This window comes from Mus caroli, chromosome 11 (genome assembly GCF_900094665.2).
Source record: "Mus caroli chromosome 11, CAROLI_EIJ_v1.1, whole genome shotgun sequence".
NCBI lineage: Eukaryota > Metazoa > Chordata > Mammalia > Rodentia > Muridae > Mus > Mus caroli.
In genome coordinates this window covers 85,263,920-85,290,771 of record NC_034580.1, presented here as the reverse complement: position 1 = coordinate 85,290,771, position 26,852 = coordinate 85,263,920, and the positions used below count along the sequence as shown (strand labels likewise).

At 43.3% G+C, this 26,852-nt stretch overlaps 1 protein-coding gene and 1 non-coding gene across 3 annotated transcripts; one reads left to right on the top strand and one right to left on the bottom strand.

Moving 5' to 3' along the window:
* The first annotated feature begins 3,968 nt into the window (after positions 1-3,968).
* LOC115032743 lies at positions 3,969-4,157 on the top strand. The gene has a single exon (XR_003838348.1). It is a non-coding gene; the product is annotated as a U2 spliceosomal RNA (small nuclear RNA).
* Positions 4,158-4,324: 167 nt separating this feature from the next.
* Positions 4,325-10,901, bottom strand: Tmem100 (transmembrane protein 100). Of its 2 annotated transcripts, none has more exons than XM_029483188.1 (3): positions 7,854-8,140; positions 7,522-7,659; positions 4,325-5,975 (listed from the first exon to the last, which is right to left on the bottom strand). In XM_029483188.1, the coding sequence occupies exon 3, from the start codon at positions 5,899-5,901 to the stop codon at positions 5,497-5,499; it is 405 nt and encodes a 134-aa protein (XP_029339048.1). In that variant the 5' UTR covers positions 5,902-5,975; positions 7,522-7,659; positions 7,854-8,140; the 3' UTR covers positions 4,325-5,496. The 2 variants fall into 2 exon arrangements, with proteins under 2 accessions (XP_029339048.1, XP_021034007.1); XM_021178348.1 differs by lacking the exon at positions 7,854-8,140 and adding an exon at positions 10,500-10,901 and having other exon boundaries at positions 4,756-5,975.
* Positions 10,902-26,852: the final 15,951 nt, after the last annotated feature.

Sequence of the window (26,852 nt, the reverse complement as noted above, 5' to 3'; positions counted from 1 at the left end):
CAGGAACAGGGCTGGGTTATAACCCCCACAGCTTACTTCCAGTGAGACTTATGTCTGTCATCTAGGCCCTGTGTCCCAAAAGTTTCATAACCTCCCAAAATGCTGCTGCCAGCTGGGGACAGAGTGGGCACTGTGAGGGACATTTCACATTCCAGGCATAGCACAGTTCCACAGGTTTGGTTTATGGGAATTTACTGAGTACCACACCTCCCCACCTATCTATGATAATTTAATAAAAAGTATTAAATGGATGTAAGGATGTTTTTATTGCCTCCTGTTGTCATTTAAAGGAGAATGTGCCCCCTCCTTCACAGGCTCATAAATTTAAATACTTGGTCAACAGGGATTAGCACTATTTGAAAGGATTAGGAGGTCTGTTCTTGTTGGAGGAAGTATGTCACTAAGGGTAGCTTTTGAGTTTTCAAAAAGTCTGTTGCAAGCCCAGAGTCTCTTCCTGCTCGTGGTGGATCCAGATATAGAAGTCTCAGCTGCTTCTCTAGCAACTGAATGCATGCTGCCATGCTCCCCACGAAAAAAGACTAAACCTCTGAAACTGTAAGCAAGCCCCAATTAAATACTTTTATAAGAGTTGCCTTGGTCATGGTGTTTCTTCACAGCTATAAGACACCGGCTTAAGATACCTTCCTTACCTAAGGGGACATTTAGGGAATTATGTTGGTTATAGAGAATAATGAAGCCAGGAGCTATATATGAGTTTTGTATACTCCCCAAATTTACATGTGAAATCCCCAGTGTGATAGTATTTGGAAGTTTGGATTTTTGGAAGCAGATGGGCTCCTGGGGATTAATCCTCTAGGATGGGATTGTGACCCTGTAGAATCTCCTCTGAGGGTACATGGTGAGAGACCTGTTTATGAACTTAAGAGAGAATGATTTTATCAGACAGAAGCTCTGTCACTGACTTGTGCTTAGATTTTGGAGGCTCTAAAACGATGACAAATGCATTTCTGCATTCACAAGCCCTACAGTCTATGGCATTTTTGTTACAATATCTCCATAGGAAAGAGACACCATATTAACTGCAGTGGTGTGCCCTGACTTGGGGTTTTCATTTCTGTGGAGACACCATGACCAAAGCAACTCTTATAATGGAAATCATTCCTTTGGGGCTGGCTTACAGTTCAGAGGTTTAGCCCATTATCATCATGGTGGGTAGCATACTAGCATGCAGGCAGACATGGTGCTGGAGAGGAGCTTAGCATTCTACATCTGGATCCACAGGCAGCAGGAAGAGAATTGACTTGAGCTTTCGACCTCAAAGCCGCCCCCCCCACATACTTCCTCCAAAAGGCCACCCCCACTCCAACAAGGCCACACCTCCTAAGAGTGCCACTCTGTATGCACCAAGCATTCAAACACATTAGTTTATGGGGGCCACTCTTATTCAGACAACCACATGCCCACCACTCATTCATCCCAGTGCTAGGCCTCCCTGGCTGTGAGTCCCTGGGTCATCAAGCCTGTGCAGCAGAGTGGAGTCCTAGCCTCACAGTATGGTGACAAATGGCAGCTGGGCCTGGGTCCTGTTAACACAGAGCAAGTAGCAGAGTCAGGAGTGATGGTAATTCCTCATGGATACCAAAATGTAGGGACTTAGGCCCTTGGAATTCAAAACCACAAGGTTGAAAATATATATATACCTAGTGGCTCTCTGCTGATTTCTACCTCAGTCATCTTGTCAGTAGAGTGATAAGGATAAAAGTGAATCAAATGACAGACAGGTCCATAGGAGAGGGGCACCGAGGAAAACGTTTCTCTCTGCTGATCTATTCATTGACTTATTCTCCTAACACCATCCCCACCCCCACTCCATCCCTCCCACCCCCATTCCCATCCCCCCGACCCCCACTCCCACCCCGAACCTTGTGTGCGTAGGCTAGGTTTATTCATCTTTGGGGAAGAGACTTCCTCCAGATGACTTTGGGACTAGACAACCTGTGGATTGTGTCAAGGTTAAACAAAGTAACTAGTTAAGGACATTCAATCCAAACCAGTGGCTGCTTGATGCTTTACTACCTGTGGAGACCCTCAGAGAGGGAAGCTGCAGTCAGTATAAGGGATATTACAAGCAGCAGTTTCAAAACTCTATAGTACATTGTTTTTAAGATGTGTTGAATTTTTAGTGTGCGCATGTGTGTGTGTGTGGTGTGTGTCTGTGTATGTGTGTGAGTGTGAGTGTGTGTGTGAGAGACAGGGGGGCACATGTGTGGTTTCAGGTGAACACAGACTGTTCTTCTGCAAGTGCTGTTCAACCACTGAGTCATCCCTGAAGCCCCCATAATGCTTTATGGGGTAGGAAATAAAAACATTTCTTTATAAACTAACTTCATTCTGAAAAGGAAACTTATTTTCTCAAGATTTCCTCGTTTAGTTTAACAGGAGAGCTTATATAACCATTTCTTCCAAGTTCAAAATCCATGATCTTTTGCCTTTCTCCCTCTTTCTCTCTCTCTCTCTCCCCCAGCCTTCTGCTTCTCCTCATTCTTCCCTTCCCCTCCCTCCTGTAATTCCAGCACCCAGGAGGCTGAGACAGAAGGATTGCCACACATTTGAGGCTAGCCTGGGCTCTAGAGTGAGACCCTGCATATATACATACTTACACGCCAGCTTGCATCATATATGAGGGTACATTTAGCACACGCTTCCCTGTGTGTGATAGAACCATTTGTAAAGCCAGATGCTACTCGAGCATGGATGGCATGCTGCAATCATGATTGTAATTCAAGTCTTGTCTAGTTTCCTTATTAGAGTTGCCATTTGCGGTGGCTTTATAGGGATGAGACCCGGTGAATCCCCAAAGTCTCTCCATATTAGGAAATCTCCATTGTTTAAGAAAAACTTAGGGAAGTGGATGGAAAGGAGGCACTTAAGACATCTCTGTTCCTTTCAGCTAGGAACCATATGGCTATCTGCAGATTCTATCCCATTAGTTCAGCAGTTAAGTCATCCCATAGGATTTCTCTGGAGACTCGGGTAGCAGCATGAGGCCCCCTGGTGGCCAGAAATAATTCACGCGTTTGCTTTTCAATCATTTTGAAGGGCTGGGTAGGCACTTAGCTCAAGAACAGAGGACCATTTCTTAACCCTAACCTGCCTTTGCCATGAAGCTGGGGAATGCCGGGTAACATATTCTTGGGAAAGTTGAGAATCAAAACGTTTTCGCTCAAGATATAAGAATAGACTGTATTTCTGGATAAACCGCTCACTCTTCATTCTTGAGTTTATTTAACACCTCATTTGAGTATTTGTTGAATTTCTTCCCTGTGCAAGCTAATGCACCAGCCAGCACACTAGGTACAACATACTGTACAGATTTGTCTAAGATGGCTTGTAAGGGAAAAATAAACACGTTTATATCGCCCATGTAATGAGAAACTGAAATTGCCATAAACGATAAGAACCAGTAGCTGGGGAAAGCACAGTGTGTTCACAGAGGAGACAGGCTTCTGGGAGGAGGCAGCTTTGGAGCCAGAGTGTTGATGAGAAGCAAGATTTGGGTAGCCTGGGATGGAGAGGGGGATGTGAAAAATGGTGTCACCATTATAAGGGAGAGAGAAACGTCTGGGCAGACACGGAGGCAGGAAAACCAGAGCCTAATGCAGGTTGGTGGAGTTAGTCTGGCTGACTCATACGGCAGGTTTATTGGGTTGGGAGTGAAAGATGAGATGTGTTTAGAGCAGTCCAGAGAAGCTTTACCTTGCCCTGAGAAGTTTCTTTATACAGCAGTTTCTTTTTGCCTGTCATGGACTTAAAAACAAAGCCAAAAACCGTATCAAGACACAGCAGTCCCTGCCCTGCAGTGAGCCCTATTAATTCACTGGCATTCAATGTTATTAGAAACATTAAGGTGTTTCCAACTACAAAAGCAAGCAAGGACTGGGGAGTAGCCAATGTCAGATGGCTACTGGCAGACTTTAGGAAGTCCCTCAATAGAATCCCTTCCAATGATCGCTTCTCGGCCTTTTGGCTAAGATCAAGTGTAGAATCCCTTCCAATGAATGTAATACGATAGGTGCCTCCAGCCTCTGCAAATATTAAGGCTTCATCCTTAAACTGTCTTCTTACTCTGGTTGAGTGAAGTTTAAAGTACAATAATGAGAAATGATTCTTACTGGAGTATATAGAATATAGAATATAGAATTGGCTAGCTCAGAACCACAGTCTTATCTTATTTGTGCAGTACAATGACCAGTGGAATATGCAACCTGTACCAGATCATAATTAAGTCAACAAGAAGCACAATGCACATTTAATAGCACACTGTTAAATCTCCTACCCCAGGCACTGATTTCCTACTGGCATTTTTAGAAACCCTTAAGAACATATTAATATATTATGTATTAAGTGTTGCTGAACTGTAACATGAGATGAAAACAACAATCTTCCAGTAGAAGAAGAAATTTCCAGCTGAGAAACACACAACTGATAATTTACAAATGAGATGAGGGGAAGTGGACAATTCAGAATAGCAACAAAAGTAATAAAGACAAGGGTGAGAAAGATGGCACTGGGGCTAAGAGTGTGCTCTGTTCTTGCAGAGGACCCACATTCTGTTCCCAGGATCGATGCCAGGCAGCTTCCAACGACCTGTAACTCCAGTTCCAGGAGATCAGGTGCCTTCTGCTGGACTCCAAGGACACCTGCACTCATGGCACAAACCCCAGCACAGGAATATACATAATTCAAATAAAATAAATCTGAAAATAATAAGGACAGCAGAAACTAGCATTTAAGAAGTTTCAGCAGCCATGAGCATTTATTATTTTGAGTGAAATACACACTGAACTTTTGTATAAAAGCCATCAAAGGTGCTAGATTGGATTATTTCAATATTAATTTAACTGTCCCTGTGTCATCTGTGTTACCTACATTTCTGTTTTCTTCTGACAGGTCATTACAACCATCTACAATTGTCCATTGTTAAAATATAAAAAAATATTAGTCTATTCTTCAAAATAAAGTACCTCTAGTGATGTTACTGAAAGTGAAAATTCTTTTAAAAGGGGGGCCAAAGAATCAACTTATTGGAAAAAATATATATGTATATATATATATGTAACAGAACTTCTTAGGTACGTGGGAATGCCAAGCCAATGTAGGCTTTTTATAACACCACTTGCCAGGGCTCTCATTATTTGTCCATCCTTCCCTTGGGTACTTTCTAAAGTGAACCAACTGTTATTTAATGCTGTGCATCTCCCACGCTCCCTAAACGTTTAACAGGAAAAGCAAGCTGATTCCTCTGTGTTAGAAATAGCCCTTAGGATTAAGTTTGTCGTTAAAGATGAGTTATTCCCTACCAAGGGGAAACCGTCTTGACCCCTCATTTTCAGTCCTCTCTATGCCCTGTTTTTCATTTTGGTAGTTCATTCGAAAGTTGAGCTCATCCCCTACCGGGCTGGTTTCTGTATGAATGAGTTCACCGAGTTAGAGCAGTGTGGGCGGGTGAGCATTCGCGTTTGCTCGTACTCAGTCTTAAGCAAACAAGCACCTCTGATTCACCACAAGAGCGGTCTGACTCTCGCGTCTCTTGACTTTCTTGTTCCTTTGTCTCACCTTCCAGCACAAGGCACTGGAGGCTAGTAAAAACAGTCCGGAGGACAGAAGGACCAGGCCGAAGATGGAGATGATGGAACCATGGGAATTAAAGCTGTAAGCCACAGCGGTGACCACAATCCCAGTGATGAAGACTACCACGGCAAAGGGGATGATGCAGCGGTAGCAGGAGAGTTCGGCACCCCCAGTGGCGGCCATCAGTTGAACCTCGCTGACCAAGGGGACCGTGGTGATCACAACTTCCCTCTTGGGGTTTTTCTCCATTGTCACAGGTGTGGGAGATTTTGGAGTTCCCAGGTTCTCTTTTGTGGGTTCTTCGGTCATTTTTTTTTTCTTCTGTGGGATTTTTCTTATCTCGCTTCACAGGCTAGATTTGGAAAGCCTGGTCAGGATGCAAGCTGTGAAGAAGAAGGCAGGAGACATCAGCTAAGATGGCAGCACCAGCCCTGCAAATGGAAGCAGAAAGGTGGAGAGGCCCCTCCTGTCCCAGGTCACCCAGGAGCACAAGCCTCACTTATTCACATTCTCCATTTGTGGGGTCTTTCGCACTGAGTGAAAGAGAGGGTGAAACAGCTATGCCCAGAAAAGGAGAAAGATAGAAAGCAGGAAGCGCTCTGCAGTATTTCCTCGACCGTGGTGGTCTCCAAGTATCTTTTATAAGTGTTCTTCTTTTGCGGATTGCCTGTGTTTTCTCTAAGCCTGGAAAAGCTGAATCCTAATCCAAAGGTGGCTCATTCAAGAGGAGACTATGCTATAAACAGTTCCACAACTCTCAGCAGCGTGAACTCTTGCCAGTTTTGCGGGGCATGACATGCATTCTTTCCAAGCTATCACCCATTCACTGCTCATGAGAGCAACGTCAGGACCAACAGCAAGTGCATAAATGGCATGCTTCTCCATCGGCTGACTCCTTAAGCAGGGCGAACCATAGAGTGTGTGCTTGGGACCTTTCCAACCCCACCCTACCTCAAGTCCCACCCGTACTTCTGTAACTCTTACTCAGCTCAGAGACAGATGTGCAAGCTAGGGGGAAAAAAAAACTTAGGTGCCAATCACTTCAGGACTAAGGATTAGACTGTGTCAACAGACTACTACCCATCTAAAAAGGGAAAAATAAGAAAAAGACATTTTGACCCCTTTATAGGCTATAGCTATTTTTTTTTCTTTTTCAATGTTTCCGACAATAATTAACTATTCACCAACTATTAAGAGTATCTAGCTGTCATGTACAAATTTTCCATTTAAAATCAACAAGGAATTTCGTTATTCTGTATTTTATAAGAGGCTTACACAAATAAGCATAAATATCACACACACACACACACACACACATGTGGCCAATTCATTTTTCCTCAATGGTCTTCTGTATAAAACTTGCCCCTTTCTTAGCTGTTTTGAACTTGAAGGTTTTAGTACAAAACTCAAGATCAAAAGGCATCTGGTAGAAACCCCAGTTTGAGAAACCAGGAAGAAGGTTTTGTCTGAACCTCAGAGCTGTCACAGAGTCACTCGCTGACTAGCACCCAGGAGAGGCTGCACAGTCGCAAGGACTACAGATTTGTGGGACACTTTAAGATTGTTTGATTATATTAATCCTTTGAATGTATTAAGCCCTGACTGACAATAAACACAACACTAAATCAAAACAGACCAAAATGCCACTCACCAGGCAATGAAAGTACGAGAGGTCCACCTGATGTAACTTGCATATAATTTTTAGTCACCAACAAATTAACTATTATCCATGATTAATTAATAGGTAATGATTATTTATTAACCATTATCCAATTGTACCCTAAAATTATAGTGGCTAGGTCAGTGAAAGGATATTGGACATTTTATCCGGGGGGGAAAAAAAAGTTAAAATTAAAATCTCCCTCCCCTCAAAGCTGAGATCAGCACAACTTAAAATCAAAGATCTGTCCGGAAATTCACAACACATACCTCACAGAAAGGCAGTCCATTACCAGAGAGGCCACTTGACTTGGGAGAGAAGGATCTGCCAGCGTAGCTCCGTTCAACTTCTGGGAAAGAGCCTGTCACCCACTGGGCATTGGTAAAAGGACAGACCAGGGATTGCCTCTGGGGGACAGAACAGACATAAAAATACTTAACTGCAGACAAGGCTTTGGATCCTGGAACTCTTCTTTCCTGTCACCCCGGCTCCTCAGGGAGGCTTGCCCTCCCCTCCCCTCTCAATTAACTCCCTCTTCCTCTAGCATGTCCCTCCCTTCTTTTTCCTTTCTTCCTTCTTCTTTCTTCCTTCTTTTCCTCACCAGCAGATTCAGAGTTTTGGCATGCTCCAACTCTGCTCGGGGACATGATAATTCCGGATCATCACCTCAGAGTCCCCAGAGACTGGAGCCAGCCTCGGCTTTTCTTTCTCTCCCAGCATTTATTGAAGCAGGCTGCTCTGAGTTACTCATTTTTTCCCCAGCCAAACTCTAGATCTTCCTCCTCCTCCTCTGGCTTGCCCATCAGGCATTTTCATAAGAGAATCCCAGAGTCAGCACTGCGGACCTAGCTGACAGACAGAACTGATGGGGACAGACGCTCCTCAGAGGCAGGAACAGCTGTGGAGTTGTCAAACCTCTGAGCCCAGCCTCTAGACTAGCAGAAAGCCAATGCTCTAAGCTCTCACAGTTTTTTTGTTTTCTTTTTACTCATGTATGTGTGAGTTGGCCCCTCCCCTCGTTTGATGTTCCTTCATTTACAGAAGAGGGCGGGAAAGACTACAGTCCTGGTTAAGCTGGGAAACCCGGGTTATCTTGATTTAAGCAGGGATTGCTTACTGCTTGTTCTGGGTGATGAGTGGCTTTGGCAAACCTGAAATTGGCCACCACTGTCACCAGCAACATTGACTCTATAGACAAAGCACCTGTTATGGGTGTGGTATGATATTAAGGACTGACACACGTTAGTATTCTCATTCATTTGTAAATAAAGTTGTGGAGACATACAGAGGTAAATAAAATGACTAAGTTCACAAAGAAATAAACTCTCGCTGCTTCAGACCCCAGTTTTTCTCTAACTTGGAGATCGAGCCCAGAGTCTCATATGTACTCAGCAAGAACTTTATCGTTCAGCTATATTCCCAGCCCACTCTCCACCTTGACCTTTAAATCCCCCTGTCTCAGTTTCTTCAGTCGCTACAGTCACAGACCTTCACTACCAGGCCCACTGGACCTCAGTCATAAATAGGTGCAAGCTCACCCTCAGAGCTTATAAAATGTAGAGTCTGAATAAATCGATCCATAATAAGTCTGCCTATGCCAAGCCTTGCTGTTTCTGGTCCCATTTTAATCAATAATATATCTTAAATCTTCAAACACACATCTGGCACACCATTCTTTCGAATAATATACTGAAGGCTATGCCCCAGCATCATCAGTGACCTGATAGGCTTAGGCTGTCTTACAGAAAAGCCACTTGAAACTGTAAGGTATTTGAAAAGCATAAAACCTGGGGTGAAGAAGGTCAGTGGCAAAGCAAGAGCACTATGGCAAGCCTGCCCATATTTCTAAAGGTCATCCCTGGATTTCCTTCATCTGTGCAAGTCTTACCAATTCCTGGTACAGTCTACTCATTCGCATCACTGACAGAATAGCTTTGTCTTCCCATCTGAGGGATGCTTAGCTCTCTTTAGCCACTGGCTTGCCCCCTTGACCTCTCACCCTCCTAGCTTCTAAGGGTGACACAGAGAGACCAGGAGTCCTTTTCCTCCAATGTGAGCCAGAGCAAGTGCTCCTTGGTTCCAATTGATCACACTGAGAAGTTACCAAGACCTGAATCAGAGGTCCAACATGCTGGGTATAAGGGGTTCCTGTAGGCCAGCTGGAAGCCCAGACTGCCATCATCCTCACAGCTTCCAATGTGAGTCTTAGAGAAATGGAGTCTCACATATAACTAGTGACATCACTGGATGGTGAGATTGGGCATATTTTGGAACCAGGGTATTTCAGAAGATGGTGACCTAGGGTCTAGGCTACATCAAATAGAAACCCTCAAAGACAGCTGCTTCCCACTTGGGAACTCCTGCCTTTAGGGCAAGACCTCCCTAATTCCTAGCACAGGCCATTTTCTGTAAATTAAGCAAATCCCCAGTAGCAGCCAGGAAGTTCTGAACATCACCATATCCTAGTGGAAGATCATTTTCCCTTGCTTCCTAAGCCGAAGGTAAAGAAATGAACCTACAGGGGAGAGAGGCATCCCTTCCTATGGCGAGCCCCAGGATGAAGCAGTAAAGAGAGACACTGAACAGAGCTGTGCCTCCAGGGTGCAAGGCCACAGGTTTGCTGCTACTTCTAACTCTGAAGCTTCGGCCTTCTCATGGTTTCAGGTGTGCCGCCACTGTCCCAGCACAGTGTAAAGGCATCTGTCTAGGTAGGAAGATGCCAGTCTCCAAAATTAGACAACTCCTGATTTGAACTGGTAAATTTAAAGAAATGGAAAGCTCAGGGATTAGCCAGAAATTGTGCCAGGAAGAAAAGGGTAGAAGCACCAGGGCAACCGGGGGCACAAGCATCTTTAACCAACTTTATCTCTTAAGAAGAAATTCAAAAAGATTTTTCACAGCAACACATGCAAAAATGCCTTTGAATGTCCAGTCTTCCGCCCACAGGGTGCCTATCTGGTATTAAACACCCTGGGAAGCGACACCTGGCCCCACGTACAAATTTTCATTACAATGCATCCAGTCTCTTTTTCTGCAAGCTCTCGGTGCAGAAAAGTGAGGAAATCTCCCTGGTTCTTTTTTTTTTTTTTTTTTTTTTCAGCGCAGGGCTTGGGAAGGCTCAAGTTTGGAAAACTTTCCTGAAGACTTCCGAGTTCATGAATGGTAACCGTCCTCCCCCGGCGAACCCCGTCAAACAATCTACAAGCCTCTCCCAGATCTTTCAAAGAGCAAGGAAACCGAGCCTTACCTTTCTCAGCCAGAAGCGGACTGAGACAGCAGCAGCAAGCGGCGGCCAACAGCGAGGCCGACAGTGGGATGCAAATCACCATGCTAGGGACCGTACACAAAGTACTCAGCAAGATTTACAGACCATTAAGGGACCGGAGACAATTTGGTGAAAGGAAATTCCTTACTTGCTGTTGTATTTTACTCTACGTTTTCCTTTTCTTTTCTATTTTTTTTTCCGTGCCCACACCATCCACTGTAATTACAGGAGTGAATCCATCATAACCCAATTATTTAAAAAAGTCACTAAAAATCTCTCCTGTTTTCTTTCCCCCGTTTTAAATCCTTATGCAAGCATTCTTTTTTTAAGGTTTTTCTCTAACCTAGTCTTCGATATCACTCTTTTGTAGTGTGAAGCTGCAGAAAAGAACTCCTTTTCGGTCTTCTACATTAGCGGTGAAGGAGTAAGGGTAGGGGTGGGTGGAGAGGTGGGGGTGGGAGGAGGGATGGGGATGGGTAAAGGCAAGCCAAAGGGGAGTGGGATCCTCTGCAGATATGTCACCGTGGGGTTTGAGTGATAAGAAGAGTAATAGATAGCGGGGCACTGGTGGCACACGCCTTTAATCCCAGCACTTGGGAGGCAGAGGCAGGCAGATTTCTGAGTTCGAGGCCAGCCTGGTCTGCAGAGTGAGTTCCAGGACAGCCAGGGCTACACAGAGAAACCCTGTGTCGAAAAAAAAAAAAAAAAAGTTCACAAGAAGAGGAATAGATGATAAGAGATAAGGCTGTATGTAGTGCCTGGGTGGCCTGTCGCCATGAAGTCAAGTAAGCTGGTTCGCCAATGGATGTTCCTTATCTGAAGATGCCAGATTGCATGGGGTTGCTAACACACTGGACTGTCACATCTCAGAAGAACTGAGGCCACCAAGAACATCACAAACAACGCTGTGAGGAGATTGACTATGTCAGAGAGAATTCCCCCTTACTTAAAAAGCATCTTCCTCTTCCTTAGCAATAAGGAGCAGTTGCTTAGGGGGAGGGAGGGACCGCAGTGGAAGGAAGCAAGAAGGATGGCCAGTTCCAGGAGGAACAGGTCACTGGTGCAGTTCCCATCTGTGGGAGCCAACCCAGGCATTTCCACTCTGCCATTGAAGCGCGCTGGCGTTTTCTCTTTGGGGAGCACACTTGTGCTTCGCATTTGGGGAAGAACTGCCTTCACGTGTGTTTGATTATTCTCCCTCCCTCCCACTTTCATTTTGCTTTTGCTTGGTGTGGTCGAGCTGGCTAGTTTCCAGCATCCCGGAAGATGCCAGTTCCTCGGGCTCCTCTCTGTCCAATCACCACATGAAGATCTCTGTCATCACAAAGGCCCGTTGAGTTCAGTGAAATTCGGGAAGCTGGCCAGCTTTTCTCCTAGCTAATTCTTTTTTTTTTTTTTTTTTAAGGGTGTGTCAACAGTTTTACTCTGAAATCAGGGGCATTTTGGAAAGTGATCTGTGCTTTTGTGTGCTTTGGGGATAACAACTCTTGCTATTTCCCCTCCCAAATATGCTCTAGGCAGTTTTCTTTAAGTAGAAAGATCTAACAGTAGTAAGAGGAAGAAGAAAAAAAATGTGCTTTAGATACAAACATGTCTTTACTATTTGCTGGTCAAGTTCCAGGCACTGGAATCTCCTAAGATCCACATGTGGAGAGAAAGAACAGCTTGGAGCTCTTAGTTGCCTGTCCTGGCCCCTGTTGGCTAGCACTTTGTTCGGCCTTACCTCTAGAACCAACTCCCCCATTCGGAGTGGACCTACCCAGTCCACCGAATGAAGAGGAACGGAGCACATGAATGTTCATAAGCATCTATCACACACTACCCAGGCCACATCTCCGGGACTGCTGTTTGTGTTTCCCTGTGCAAGATTCTGAGACTTGGCACTGTGTGATACTTTAGCGGATCTATACTACTAGGGAAAGTGGTTGAACCAAGCCATAACTCCAGGAGCCTCTACCTGTGCCCATCCATTGGCTATTGGTTTTGACTGCTTAAGATTCTACAAGTAGTTCTCATTTGGGGAGGGGGGAGGTACAGGGTGGCATACTATCATTCAGTTTACTTTTGAGCAAGTACCCTGGAAAGAAACTTAATGGTTGAATTGTGTGTTGTATTCCCTAGGATTCTGAGCATTGAGACAGAACTGTGTTATCAAGCAGATTTTAGTGTGTTTGAAACCAAGATTGATACAGGCTGGTAGGTATCCTGTGAGAGAGCCTCCGGAAGATGCTAGAGCGGTAGGGATATTCCAGGGGTCTCCAAGACCATTCTTCTTTCTTCATGGTTGAAATTGATTGTACTGCTTTTGGAGGCCAGGGTCTTAGTAAAGACTGTAGCTGAGCAGACAGAGAAGCAAAGCTAAAAACGAGATCTCATCTTGGAGCTAAGTCTGTAACGGGAAAGGCACAGGGACACCAAGGCAGACACTCAGCCTTAGAGAGCATTGCAAGCTGCTACACATTCCCCCAGAGAGAACGGATCAATTCTGGACTAGGTGTGTGTGCTGCAGAGGTGAGTGAGGACAGGGCGGTTCGTGCTGGACAAGCATTTGGCACTATAAGGAACGGATGTGATTCTGGGTAGAGGGAGGAATCCCTATTACACCAACACAACTTTGAAGAATCTAAATCTTCTGCATAGAATGGGGAGTAGCTTGCATGGCTTAGGTGGAAAACATCCAGAGTGGGGTTGGAAATGGTTCATGGTCATATTTGGGACTGAATGATGCACTTTGGAGTCTATTTAGAGAGCAGGGTAGCTTTGAACAGTACACCACAGTCATCTCTGTATAGTCAAGAGTGACCTGCACTATTCCGTTGAAATATTCTGAAGAAAGTCATATAGGGGAGGGGAGCCTGGGAGAGTAGGCAGAATTTCTGATACTGGGACCTCAACACTAGGAAGAGTGGACAAGCAGGAGCTAGGAAGATTGCGAAGATCAGCAAAATCTGGCAATGGATTTTATGTAGGACTGGCTATCAGGAGAGGGAGAGGAGTTTATAAGACCACATGATTCATGGTTTCATGAGATTGTTGGCAGAAATGTGCAGGAACAAAGCCCAGGTAGTTGATATACATTTGATTTCATTACTTATACTGTTTTCGTGGACTGATTATTTCCTTTATACAAACAATACAAGGGGGTGGGGTGCAAGAAATATTCTGTCATCCATAGAAAGATGTGCAGGGCCTTGTTAGACTACACCCACCTTGTGGACTACACCCACCGCTCGATTGCCCCCAAGCCTGTCTTCCTCACACCAGTCCCGTATTCAGACTCTTTCCACAGCTCATGAAGCGTCTCTGCTCACTGAGAATAAATTCTTGGGCTTGGCAGTGATTGTGTTGCCAGTAAAAACAGGCAATCATCTTCCCACGGGGCCTCTGCAGAAGTTCGCCGATGACTGAGGGTAGAAGCAGCTCACAAAACCTTTTGAACACATTCTGATCCACTTAAGGAGTCTTTGATGTCCGTGACGTGGGTGGGCAGGAGGAAAGAGAGTAGTTTGCCCAGCTGAACTGAATTCAAAATAGAACTGTTTATGAACTGATCTTATGGAACAAAGCAGGGCGAGCTGATCACTGGCTTTTTTCTTTAGGCTGACAAAAAAAATTAAAGTCTTGTTTTATAAAGACAGCCATACATTGTCTCTTTCTTGTTTAGTTAAGTAAACTCTACAGGAAAAGATGATAGTCTTTGTTAAAAGAGACAAGTGTGGAACTTGGTAAAAACCAAGGATCCCAAGAGAGTGCATGGCCCCAGAAGGAGAACAAGATGTTTCTTTGACCATGACTCAGAGTGGGAAACCCAAAACTCCAAATTCCAATTGACCGCTTACACTCAGTCAGTAATTTTGCCATCCGGACGTTTGAAGGATGTCCAATTGGATGGTCTCAGTATTCTCAGGGGTACCACCTCTTTCCCCTGATTTATTCCTTGTTATTTATCTTCTCAGATCATTTTACTGGGAAAAAAAACCTTGTTTGCTGCCCTGGTAGAACTCAGTCATTTCCCCCTCCTAGGGTCCCAGCATAAGGGTTTGGCTCACTTCCACAACAAAACTAGCATTTCTGACTCTCCCTGCATGCTGTGCAATGAAAATAGCCACAAACTGGTCATCAGGAAACTTGGATTTGCATCTTCTTTCTGCTTTATGGCAGCGAGCAGGGGAACCCCAACTGCTGAAGTTCCATTTGTGACATCCTAAGCAAACTCTTTCAAAAATTCTTTCCTTTCCTTTTTCTAAGTGTACCTGGGCTCAGTACATCAGAACTGAGAGCAGACAATTTGGAGAGAAAGCTAAAGCTGCCACACAAGCCACCAGGGCAGCTGTAGGAAACCTCATTAAAAAATAAAAAAATAAAAAATCTGCAGTGCATTATCTGTCTGCAGATCCACTGACCTTGTACTGTGAACTATCCATTTATTTCCACTCAGGAGTCTGGTTCAGGGACTGACTACAGTACAAGCATTTCTTTGGTTCTGTGAGAAATTTGAGGTTCGCAAGTGCTTGCTCCCCGATTGGCAATCTTGCTGACCATGAGTCGACACAATAAGCTGTGCATGGACTTTTGAGCCACAGAACGAGCTGCAAAATCAAATCAAAGCAAAAGTCAAGCTCCAGGGGCCAGAAGGCAGACTAACAGAGCCTCACCCTGCTGTGACTGACGTGACGTAAGTCAGAGACCTCGGTTCACAGTTTTATGTGACAGGGACACATGTGTAGCCAAGTCTAGGGAGGAGGGGTAGGAAAGCCCAAGGGTGAAACTCACTGGGAACAGGAAGCTGTCCTCCCTGCACCAACAAGGCTCTTGGACAGAGGAGCTTCACCGGCTTTGTAGAAGCAGCCGGGCTCCCAGTGAGCTGCCACGAGGGTGTGTGCTGGTCACTGTGAGTGCGTGTTTTCTTACTGATTCATTTCTCCCTGCCCACAGGAGCCAGAAAGGAGACAGCATGCTATTGTATGGCTCTGCTCCATGCATTAGATCCCTTTATGGTACATAGCCATGTTTAACTGTGTTACTGCTTTTAGGATACTAGAGGAGTGCGTGTGTGTGTGTGTGTGTGTATTCAATGTGTGTTGAGAAGCCATGAACCTGCAAGTCTTTGTTCATATAAAGTTTGTAGTCTTTTGTTCCCACTAATAGACCAAGTTAAACATGTGTGTGAACTTATCCACAGCATTCCCTTGGTGAAAACCTACACACTCTCCCCTTTTCTTTCTTTCTTTTTAAAATTAATTAATTTATTTACATTAAACACTGCTGTCTCTTGATACCCCCCCCCACATACACACAGAGACACTCCCGCCATCCCCCTGCCCCTTCTCCTCTGAGACACTAGACTCCCCTGGGTATTCCCCGACCCTGGCGCATCAAGTCTCTGCCAGGCTAGGTGCATCCTTTCTTACTGAGACCAGACAAGGAAGCCCTTTGGGATACTACAGTCAGGCTATGGAATTTGGGGAGAACTTCTGCTCCAGTTGTTGGTGGGCCCACATGGAGACTGAGATGCGTGTCTGCTACATATGGACCAGGGCCTTGTTCAAGCCCATGCATGTTCTTTGTTGTTGTTGGCTCCATCTCTGAGAGCTCCCAGGGGTCCAGGTTAGTAAATTCTATCAGTCTTTCTGTGGAGTTCCTATCCCCTCCAAGGTCTTGAATCCTTCCCCCAACTCTTCCATAGGAATCCCTGACCCCTGTCCAATGTTTAGCTGTGGTTATCTGTATCTGGTTCCGTCAGCTGCTTGGTAGAGCCTTTCAGAGGACAGTGATGCTAGGCACTTGTCTGCAAGCATAACAGAATATCATCAATAGTGTTAGAGACTGATGCTTGCCCATGTGATGGGTTTCAAGCTGGGCTCGTTATTGGTTGGCCATTCCTTCAGTCTTTGTTCCTTCTTTGTCCCTGCATTTCTTTGAGACAAATTTTGGGTTGAAGGTTTTGTAGGTGGGTTGGCGTTCTTAGCCTTCCACTGTGGGTCCTGCATGACTACAGGAGGTAGCCTCTTCAGGTTCCATGTCCCCACTGTTAGACAACTTGGTTAAGGTCCCAGGCATTGACTCCTGGGAGCCTCTCTTATCTCAGGTCTCTGGGACTTCCTAAAGATTCCCCTTACTCCCTCACCCCTGAATGCTGCAGATTTCCATTCATTCTCCTGGTCCTCTGGGTCTCTCTCCTGTCTTCCTTTCTTTAGCTTAAAATAATGTTCCTTTGGCTCCTTTGTCAAAGTGCCTGCTGTTTAAGCTGGAAAGCCTGAGTTTGGATCCCAGCACTAATGAAAAAAAAAACAAAAACAAAAATAAAAAACAAACAAACAACAACAACAACAACAAAAAACAAAACGGAGTAGCCCTCTGCTGGGTAGGCAGAGACAGAATTCCTGAAGATTGCTAGCCAGTCCATCTTAGGAGTCCGTGAGCTCCATGTCCAGTGGAAGACTGTCTCAGAAAACAAGGTGGAAAGTCATGTCTGAAGACACCCAACACCAGAGTTCATGCCTCCCTGTGCATGCACAGTGTGCATAGGTGCACCTACACACAAACACATTAACACATACATCACTTAAAACACACACACACACAACATACTTCTTTTAGGCCGGGGTTAGGCCTTGTTTCCTGTGTGAGATGAAACATCTTATTATAAACCATTGTTTATTATTATTTTTGTATTGTGTTGATTTTTATATTTTTTTACAAGCCAAATGAAGGTTTAGCTTGAAGGACACATTTTTATCTTTTTGTTGTTTATCATTTCTAACCTCTACCAAACACAATTAAATATTTTTCTCACAGCATTGAAATGGTTCTGTTCTATCCCTAAATTATTTCTCTTGCATTCAAAACAAGGCTTGTGTTTGTTTAATTTTTTTCTATCTTGCAGATTAATTGGATTTTATTCATTCATTCATTCATTCATTTTTTACTAAAACTCCCATTAAGAAAAGCGCTCATTTCTTAAAGCACTAACATTTTCTAGTTGAGAATTTTGGAGAACCTGCACCACAGAAGTCCCCACATGTTGATTTACTTGCATCGTTCGTTCGCCCGTGGCTCACATTGTTTCTGTGAGCTCTGGCAGCCTGGGTGTGCTGGCCTATGCACTGCTGAGGAAAACCAGCGATCTGTAAAGACTTGGCTCAGTAAAAGAGTAGTGAGAGGTGAAGTCCAGGGAACTGTGGTCTTGGAAACAGGCACAGGGTATCAAATTTTTCTTTTCCTGAACAAATATTATTTTAAATCGGTCAGCTCTCATTCTGATCACAATTGTTTTCTTAAAATCTTTATTTTATATTGAAGTTTGTGTGTGTGTGTGTGTGTGTGTGTGTAGAAGCACAGGTGTCTGAAGAGTCTGGAAGAAAGCGTCAGATGTCCTATAACTGTACTTACTGGGGTTGTGAGCCACTCAATATGGTTTCTGAGAACTGAACTCTGGGAGAGAAAAAAACACTTAACCTTGGAACCAGAGGTCTGAATTACAAAGATTAAATACTATTAATTAAAAATATGTGGGCTTAAATCTTTGGTTTCTAATAGTATTGAAATTCTATTCATATGAATATTAGTTCATGTTGTATGGATTTTTTTTTAGTGGGACCAGCATGCTGCTTATATATAAGGATGTCTAGTCATTAAAGAACCAATATAGCAAAGCCATTCTACATACATGCAGGCCAGTCCACAAGCCTCTCTGTCACACTCCATAAGCTCCCAACCTTCCTCCTTTACCTTTAAGAGAAAGATCTGGTTAACAGTGCGGATGACATAAACCAATAAAGATGAAAACACTAAAAAGGGGGAGGTAGCAGAGGTTTCGTCCGTGTTTCTGAACTCTCTGGGTGTTTTCTTAATCCAGACCTTACATCATGCTCAAGAACGACGTCAGAATGTAAGTTTAATTAAGAGGTCATGCATGTGAGTCAGTCAGATGTAGAATGAGCTCGGAAAGCAACACCTACTGAAAAGGGTCACTGAAGACCTGCCTGTATTTAAGAAATGGCAGTCATGGAGCACGAGTCCTTGTTAGGATGGATTCATTCATTTCCATTAAAACCATCATATATATACACATACATACATATATATACATATGTATATGTATATATATATTTCAGAATTAAATCAATTAACAATATACTATTAAATTGGATTTTTTTCAATATGCATTTTCTATGTAAGCTTTTACTTGAATATTTCATTTTTACTATTGTTTGTTTGTTTGTTTGTTTATTATGAGTCAGGGAATCCCATTGTTTAGCTCTTGTTATCTTAGAACTCAACACGGAGCCGAGGTTGCTCTCAACTCACAGCGCTCCACCTGCTCCTTCCCTCTCTGTGCTGGCATTAAACGTGAGTAACACTACATTAAGCCCAAATACTTTCTCTTTGGTCCATTGATCTTAATAACTCATTTGTTATCCTTTTAAAAAATCCTTATAAAGACTGAATTCTATATATACCGCGGCAGTATACAAAGTGTACATCAATACCTGGCAGAAAAGAGGTAGATGGCTATTTACTCACGGATGGTTACTTATTATTAGTCTCCAGGTAACATTCTGTCGGAACTTAGGCAATAAATGATGATAAAACGGTAAGCAGTCTTATGCCTTATGAATTTCATGTGATGATTAGAGAAAAATAATAATTACCTATGTTTCGAATCCTTTCACCGCGCTACACACTTTCTCTCTTTGCCTCTATCTTGCGCCCTCTACCGACGGCAAATAGGAATTGTATATGCAAATGTAAATCAAGATCACCCTGTGATGAAAGTTATCACATGTAAACTATCTAAAAACAAACAAACAAATAAACAAAAAGCCATGGTATATTCTCTTTGAAAACAATCATAATGTTAAAAATGAAATAATATCGATAAGGAAAAGCAAACAATCACACTAATAACCCCTTCAATAGAACTATCAACATTTATTATGTTTTCATACTTTTAAAAATATATATGAATGTTATTATTCTTTAAAAATACATGCTGATCTAGACATAGTTGTGTATTCTTTCAACCTGGGAGATAGAGCCAGGCAGATCTCTGTAAATTTAAGGCTAGTCTGGTCTACATAATGAGACCCTGTCTCAACAAAATATATAGTAAAGATATAAAATATATGCTGTGGACAGCTAGGAAGATATCTTACAGGATAAATGGTGTAGGATAAGGGAACAGAAGAAAATCTCTGGGGATCCCTGGATAAAGATGCATATTTTAAACAATGATGATTATGTATGTTTTTATTCTAAAATATGTACATATCCAGTGAGAAGAGCTAAACACACATCTCTTTTACACAGAGAAAATAACCAATAATAATTTTTCTTGATCCTAATTCCCATGATATGTGTGAATAGCTACAGGTAGCTGCGCATGGTAAATCATGTCTGTAACCCTAGAATTTAGGAGATGGAAGACAGAAGATTGGGAATTCATGGTTCGCCTGTCCTACTTAGCAGAACTATATGGAAATAAAAATAATAACAAAACAAACCTAACAAAAAACCACAGTACCAGAAATATGACTTGGTGGCTAAGAGCATATATTGCTCTTGCAGTAAACCCGAATTAGATTTCTAGCACCCTCTCCAGTTGACTCACAACTGCCTGAACTCTAGCTCCAGGGGATCCCACATCTTCTTCTGGCCTATGTGGACTCCTTCATTCACAAGCACAAACCTATACACAGACACATACATTTACACATACATGTAATTTAAAGGACAAAACAAACAAACAACCTGAAGATACACATTAGTAAGACTTTCTTTTTAATAAATTTTTTCTTTTCTATATTTACTCTTTCTTCTTTAGTGCAGCAAGTATACAGAACACACGTCTTCTCTTGCTGCATAAAGAAACCAAGCCAGATCTTGATGGCTTAAAAGCTCTGAGGTGTAATTTAGGCAGAGCACTGTGGAGACAGCTAATCTCTCTGTAGGCAGTGTTGTGTCAAGCGAACGTGGAGGAGTGGGCTAAAGGGCTCTGGGATGGTTGATCTTCACAGTCAGCTAAACTGATCTGGAACCAACCTAAAGGACAAGTCTCCGGACAGACCTGTAAGGGATTTTCTTCATCAAGTTATTTGAAGTGGGAAGACCCATCCTGAATGTGAGTATCACCTTCTGGTGATGGCCCAGATAACAGGAGGTGAAAGAAAGAGGCATGGCTTTGTGTCTGTGTGCCTTTGCTCTCACTGACACGTTCAGGTCCTCTGCCACTGCTGCTGCTAAAGCTGCCACCACCACTGCAGCAGCTGCTGCTGCCGCCACTGCTGCTTCTCTTGCTCCTACTGCTGCTGTAGTCCTTCACTGGTATCAGAGCTCAGACTCTTTAGGCTTCCAATGTGAACTGAAGGCTAGAGGCTCTCCAGGATTTCCCCATGACCTTCAGAACCAGATTGCAAAGACTGAAGCACCCAGCCTTGTAGAATGAGCAGCCACTGGGTTCTCAGCCTCTTGAGTGTAAAGGCAGCCTTTGTTGGGCTGCCCAGCCCATATTGTGTAAGCTAATGAACTTTAGTAAACATTAGCATATATTTGTTCTGTTCTCTTCCTTTAGAGAAGTTTTACCAATACATACTCCTGTTCAAAAGAACTGTTTTCATACCTGAAAAACTGATACTGGCTCTCGGGGAGCTTAGCTAAAGCTGGCCCTATAGACTTTGAACCCTTCCTAGACACCCTCATTATAGACTGTCTTCTTGACACGGTTGTCTAAGTTCAGAGAGCTAGCTCTGACAGAAACAAGAAGCTCTGGGCCATCAGTTATGGCTCAGTCTTAGAGCTCACAGGATATCACTACCTTGCTGTGCATGCTACAGGCGAGCTCTTCCATTGAGCTACACTCCCATTACTGCCCCACCACACACCCAGTACATTGAGATAGGTCTTGTTCAGGCTGGCTTTGAATTTTTTATCCTACTGCTTCAATGTTTCAAGTGGCTGGAATTGCAAGCATCTGCCATTATCCCTGGCAGAGCGTTACGTTTGATATAGTCAGAAGATTGTGGGAACTTAGATTCCACTTCTTCATGGGAAGAGGGTTAAGGTCATATCATAAATGATTATGGGAGAGTATGTCGTTATTAGAAAGTAAAGATAGTATCCCTTAAAGTTACTAAAGAAGGAAAATATATTCACCTCTCTAATTAAGCTTTGTGACTATGAGAAATACCTAGAAATGGGAATATATTTAAATAAATAAATAAATAAATAAATAAATAAATAAATATATCTAAATAGGAATAGATCTAAATTCTGTTTCCATATATCTGGAGACATGCTGCTGAGTCGCACGTATTAAACAGAGGCAGTGACAATGGGGCTAGTGAAATGACTCATGGCTAAAGGTGGGTTTTGACAAATCTGATGCTTAGTTCAGTCTTTGGCTCCCACATGGTGGAAGAAGAGAAGCAGTGTCTGCTAGCTGTCCTTGGGTCTTCACAGGGATGCCTTAGCACACGTGTGTCCAAACAAAATTAGTTGATTCATGTAGCAACAATGAACTAAAACAAGAACTAGAGGCATGACACGTAAGTCAGTGTTGCCAGTGAGATAATGCACGTTTAAGAACCAAATGTAGTCACTGACACATATTTAGTAATCAATAGATGCCTGTTTAAGAAAACAAACTAAAGATGTGGGGATACCACTGCAGTACTCTTCCAGAAGTTCTGGCACACTGGTTCTCAGATCTGTTCTTAAAAGACGCCTTTCTCCTTCCTAAACTCTTTTTCATAACCTCATAATAGAAAATTAATAGAAGATGAGCACAGGAAAGGAAGGTGATTGGTACAGACAATAGAAACGCTTTAGTAAAAGGCTCAGGGATGGTGCAGAGGAGAAGGAAGGAATGGAAGAGTAGGTAGAGGGGTGGAGTGCATGCAACGCTGCTGCCTCCCTCCTGGGCATGAGATACAAGCGCACCCTTGAGCTCTCACAGATTGTACTTGCACAAAAGCAGCATGAGATAGGATCCACTGATATCCCATCACAAGGTGGGGAGAAGATCAAATCACCTCCTTTTCTTGGGGATTTATTGACAGTTAATTCTATAAACGTCTATAATGCTAGAAGGGACTCACGAGGCCACTAGTAAGTTGCCCAAAACCCTTTTCCAGGATCCTGTAAGTCACCTTACATAAATTTACACACACACACACACACACACACACACACACACACACACACACACACAGACAGACAGAGAGAGAGAGAGAGAGAGAGAGAGAGAGAGAGAGAGAGAGAGAGCATCTTAAGAGTACAAGGGTGACTGGCTGGGAAAAGAAGGGGTCCACTGGAGGGGTAGGAGGGCAGGAGGTTGTCTTGCCCATACTAAGCAAGCACTGCACCCCTAGGCTTTGTCCCCAGTCAAGCTCATTATTTAATGGAGGAAGCATATGCTGCACTAGTTACAGAGAGGGATGAGCACCCATTCGCCTTTATGAGCACTCACTCATTCGCCTTTGTTTTCCCACTGCTTCTGCTGGGATGCAGGCCTAATCACAAGGAACAACACTTTTTTTTTGGTAAGGAAGAAAAGGAAACATTTCTACTGTTACCTTACAATATACTAAGTAATCCTTTATTAAAATAATGACCAAAAATTGACTGAGGAGACAGAGCCTATGGCAGGACTAAAGGTATGTTAAGAGTTCAAGGAAAGGAGGTGTGGATTAGAAGACAGCATGGGTGACGTTCAGGAAGTGCAGAAACGCTGGACAGATCTGAGAATCTAAAGGTAATAAAGGAGACCTTGAAGATGATGAGGATAAAGATGCAGGCAGGCAAAGTCTGAGAACACAGGATGAGAAGACACTGAAGGGTTGTGTGATGGCTAGTGTTTTTCAACTTGTTACAGTCTAGAATCACTTGGGAAGCACCTCACTGAGGTACTGTCTAGATCAGAAACCACCTGTGGGGATGTCTGTAGGGGGTTTTCTTGATTCTATTAACTATGTAGGAACACTCAGCCCACCATAGGCGGCACCATTCCTTAGACTTAAGATCCTAGCAATGGAGGAAGTGAGCAAAGCTCAGACAGTCGTGCATTCTTTCTCTCTCTACTCTTGACTATGAATATGACCTGTGATGTCTAGTTCCTGGCTTGACTTCCCCACAAGGAGGGACTGTGACCTAGAATTGTAAGCCAAACAAACCTCATTTTCCCCTTAAAATTGCATTTGCCAGGTTATTTTATTAGCGCAACAGAAACAAAACGATAGCGAGTTGCAAGGACACAATGTGGCATGATATACTTAGCATTTTAAGCTAACTCTCCCCAGTCTCTGGGTGAGGAATGGATCCAGCAAGGAGATGATCAGAGGCAAAAGTCGAGGGGACCTGTCGAGGTGGCCTTACTTTTAGTGTGGCCAGAACAGACAAAGAAACACGAGTGAATTAAAGCCACAGAGGAAGTGGGAAGGGTACAGACTATTAATGCATCAACAGTGAGTTTGAAAGACAGATAAGAGAGTTACTGAGAGACAGAGAAGAGAGTCCACACATTCAAATAAACTTTACTTGTCCTAAGAAGACACAGCCCGGGCAAGACAGCAATCAGTGGGGACCCTCATGAAATCTCTTCCCAGACATACTGCTGAGTTGAGTTCACCCAGAGCGTGACCTACATTCCCAGAGGAAGATAGCCAGGCACTGTCTCAAAATTAAAGCCTGTTTTATTAAAGAGAGGACTTGAAGCATACAAGGAAAGGCTGGTATTCGTGCTGATTAACATGCATGTGATTTTTGCCTTCATAATCTCAGCCCCAGTGAAACTCTACACCTCGGGCTGAGAAGTTCCCTGCGTTGAACTTGGTCAGATCCCTCAGGGTGATTAGGAAGCGGAAGGGACTTGGTAATACAATACAGCCAGTCTGCCTCTGGAATCCCCTTCCTGGAAGGTAGGTGGATGATGACTTTATTCCCTGAATCTCTTCCAGGATTCAGATAAGTCGGGCTCTTCCAGCGGTCAGTTTCATTGACTGTTTCATGTACCTACTTGTATTATTAGTAAAAGCTGCAAAGCCTTTTCTCCAGACACCTACTGTGTGCTTCTGTTTTATATGTAGCCTCAGGTTAACTATACTAGGAGTGTTTCATGATTAAAGTAATTGAATTGAAGGACTTTCTCCCAATCCTTGCATCTCAGTTTTCTTACCTGTGAAGTGAAAGCTGTAGTCTGGATAATCTTTAACTGCTGCGTCCTGAAGATAGAAGTCTCTGTGACTGAAGCTTTCTATTCTCCAGCAACCCTTAAGACCTTCAAGAAATGCAATTTTAAGAGATATGAGATGCTGCCTTGAGTTCATTCTTCTATTAAGGTGTCTACTTCTTTTTATTAACATAAAAACATCTGAAGGAATAAAAATACAATCTGCCAGAATAGGGAAGCCATTATTCAGTTTGAAAGTTTGTACTTTAATTGCTGTGGTAACTCATGACTGAGCACAAGAAGCCCTTGTAGATACAATCTAGTTAGAAGACTCTGGATCCTTTGTAGGTGACCTAGGAATAAGAGAGTGAGCTCTAAAGTGGATTAGCAGACTTCGCCTTGCTATGTGGTCACCTCTCAAAACCTCAGTTGATTCTTGTAGAACCCAAAGGCTCTAATGGACTGGCCTCATGGGAATTAAACACACTTTCCATAACTTCTGGTTCATAAAGAGTAACTTGGCATGGTTGAACTGTGGTTGACTGGTTTATGGAACTTACTATATATGCTTTGGAGATCAGGCACATCAGGCTGGCCCTCTTTTTTGAAATGTGTGGTGCATGCACATATTTTGTATTCGTGGATGCTCATGTGTGTAAGAGCCAGAGGACAATTTCAGGAATCACCCTCAGGATCACTGTCTCCCTGATCTAGGAAGGAGTCTCTCATTGGCCTGGAGGTCACAAATTAAGCTAGACCAGCTAGTCAGTGAACCTCCGAGATCCTCCTGTTTCTACCTCCTCAGCTCTGGAATTAGAAGTGGGTGCCAACGATGCTGGGAGTTTTACATGGCACCAAGAATAGATCTCAGGTCTCTTTTGCCCATGTAGCCAGCAAGCTCTTTACAGAGTGAGCTATCTCCTCAGTGTTGACTCTCTTAAGCTTCTCCATTGCTCTATGATGATAAAACTTTTGAGTAACTTAGAAGCCCAACCTACTATCCATTGTGCAAAACTTGGTGAGCATTTGAAGACACAAAGCAATCTATCTGAATCAGTTGGCTTTCTGTTGTAACAAAACAGCCTGCCAACGTATCTCATTAAAAAAGGGAAGGATTGTTTTAGTCCCTGGTTTTAGAGGTTTCAGTTCATGATTACTTGGACCCGTGGCTTTCGGCAGTACATTATGGTGGAAGCATATGGGGAAACCTGTTCACATGATGAAAGATGAGAAACAAAGAGGAAGAAAAAGGGGGCCGGGTTTCCAATAGCCCCTCCAGGGCATGCTTTCGAGCATGAAATTTCCTTCCAGGAGGCCCTACATTCAAAAGGTTCTACCACCAGGTGGAATCATACATTGGATATCGAACATTTAAGATACAGATTTGTAGGGAATGTTTGGGATCCAAACCTCGGCATAATTGTACAAGGTGAATCTACCAGGAAAGAGCTGTTTGGGAGGGGAACCAGGGCTTCAATTTTTCTGGGGACACACAACTGATTCAGGGTTAGGACTATTTGTTCATCTTTCAAAGTACTTGACTTTAGTTTCCAGCACCTATTTGGTGATTCATGGCTGTTTGTAAGTCCATTTGCAGTGAACACAAAGGCCTCTTCTGGCCACCGTGGGCACTGCATACATGCAGTAAGCATACATACAGACAGACAAAACACATGTACACATAAAATAAAAACAAATGAATCTTTAAAAAGGAATTTCTGATGTGTTGACTTTTACCTCACAGAGCTCTCTGGGGTGTGTTTTCTAGCTCATCTATTTGGTGACTCCTTAGGATAGGCATTATTTTTATATCACAGAGTAAGCCTGCTAAAAATTTCAATGCAGTTTTCCTATTCCTTAAAGTAATCAGGTCCTAGATCTCCTGACCACAGCTCTGTTTAGGGATCCACTTAGCAAATCAGCGCTGCATGGGAACAATGTCCTAGGGGGAAGTGAGAAGGGTTGATTCCCCACTCAGATCTTTTCTCTGAGATACCAAGTAATCCAGTCATTTCTCAGCTGCTGGATGAGAATGGTTTCCACCAGTGAATACAAAAACAGAAGCAAAACCACAACTGAAAAACTAAACCATAACCAAAAAACCAAACCAAACCAAACCCCTTTCGTCTTATAAAAGCGCTTCATCTCTAGACCACTTCTCTGAATTT

What these genes read in the sequence shown, in the direction of transcription:
- Tmem100 (XM_021178348.1), bottom strand. Translation starts at nt 5,901, where the DNA reads ATGACCGAAGAACCCACAAAAGAGAACCTGGGAACTCCAAAATCTCCC.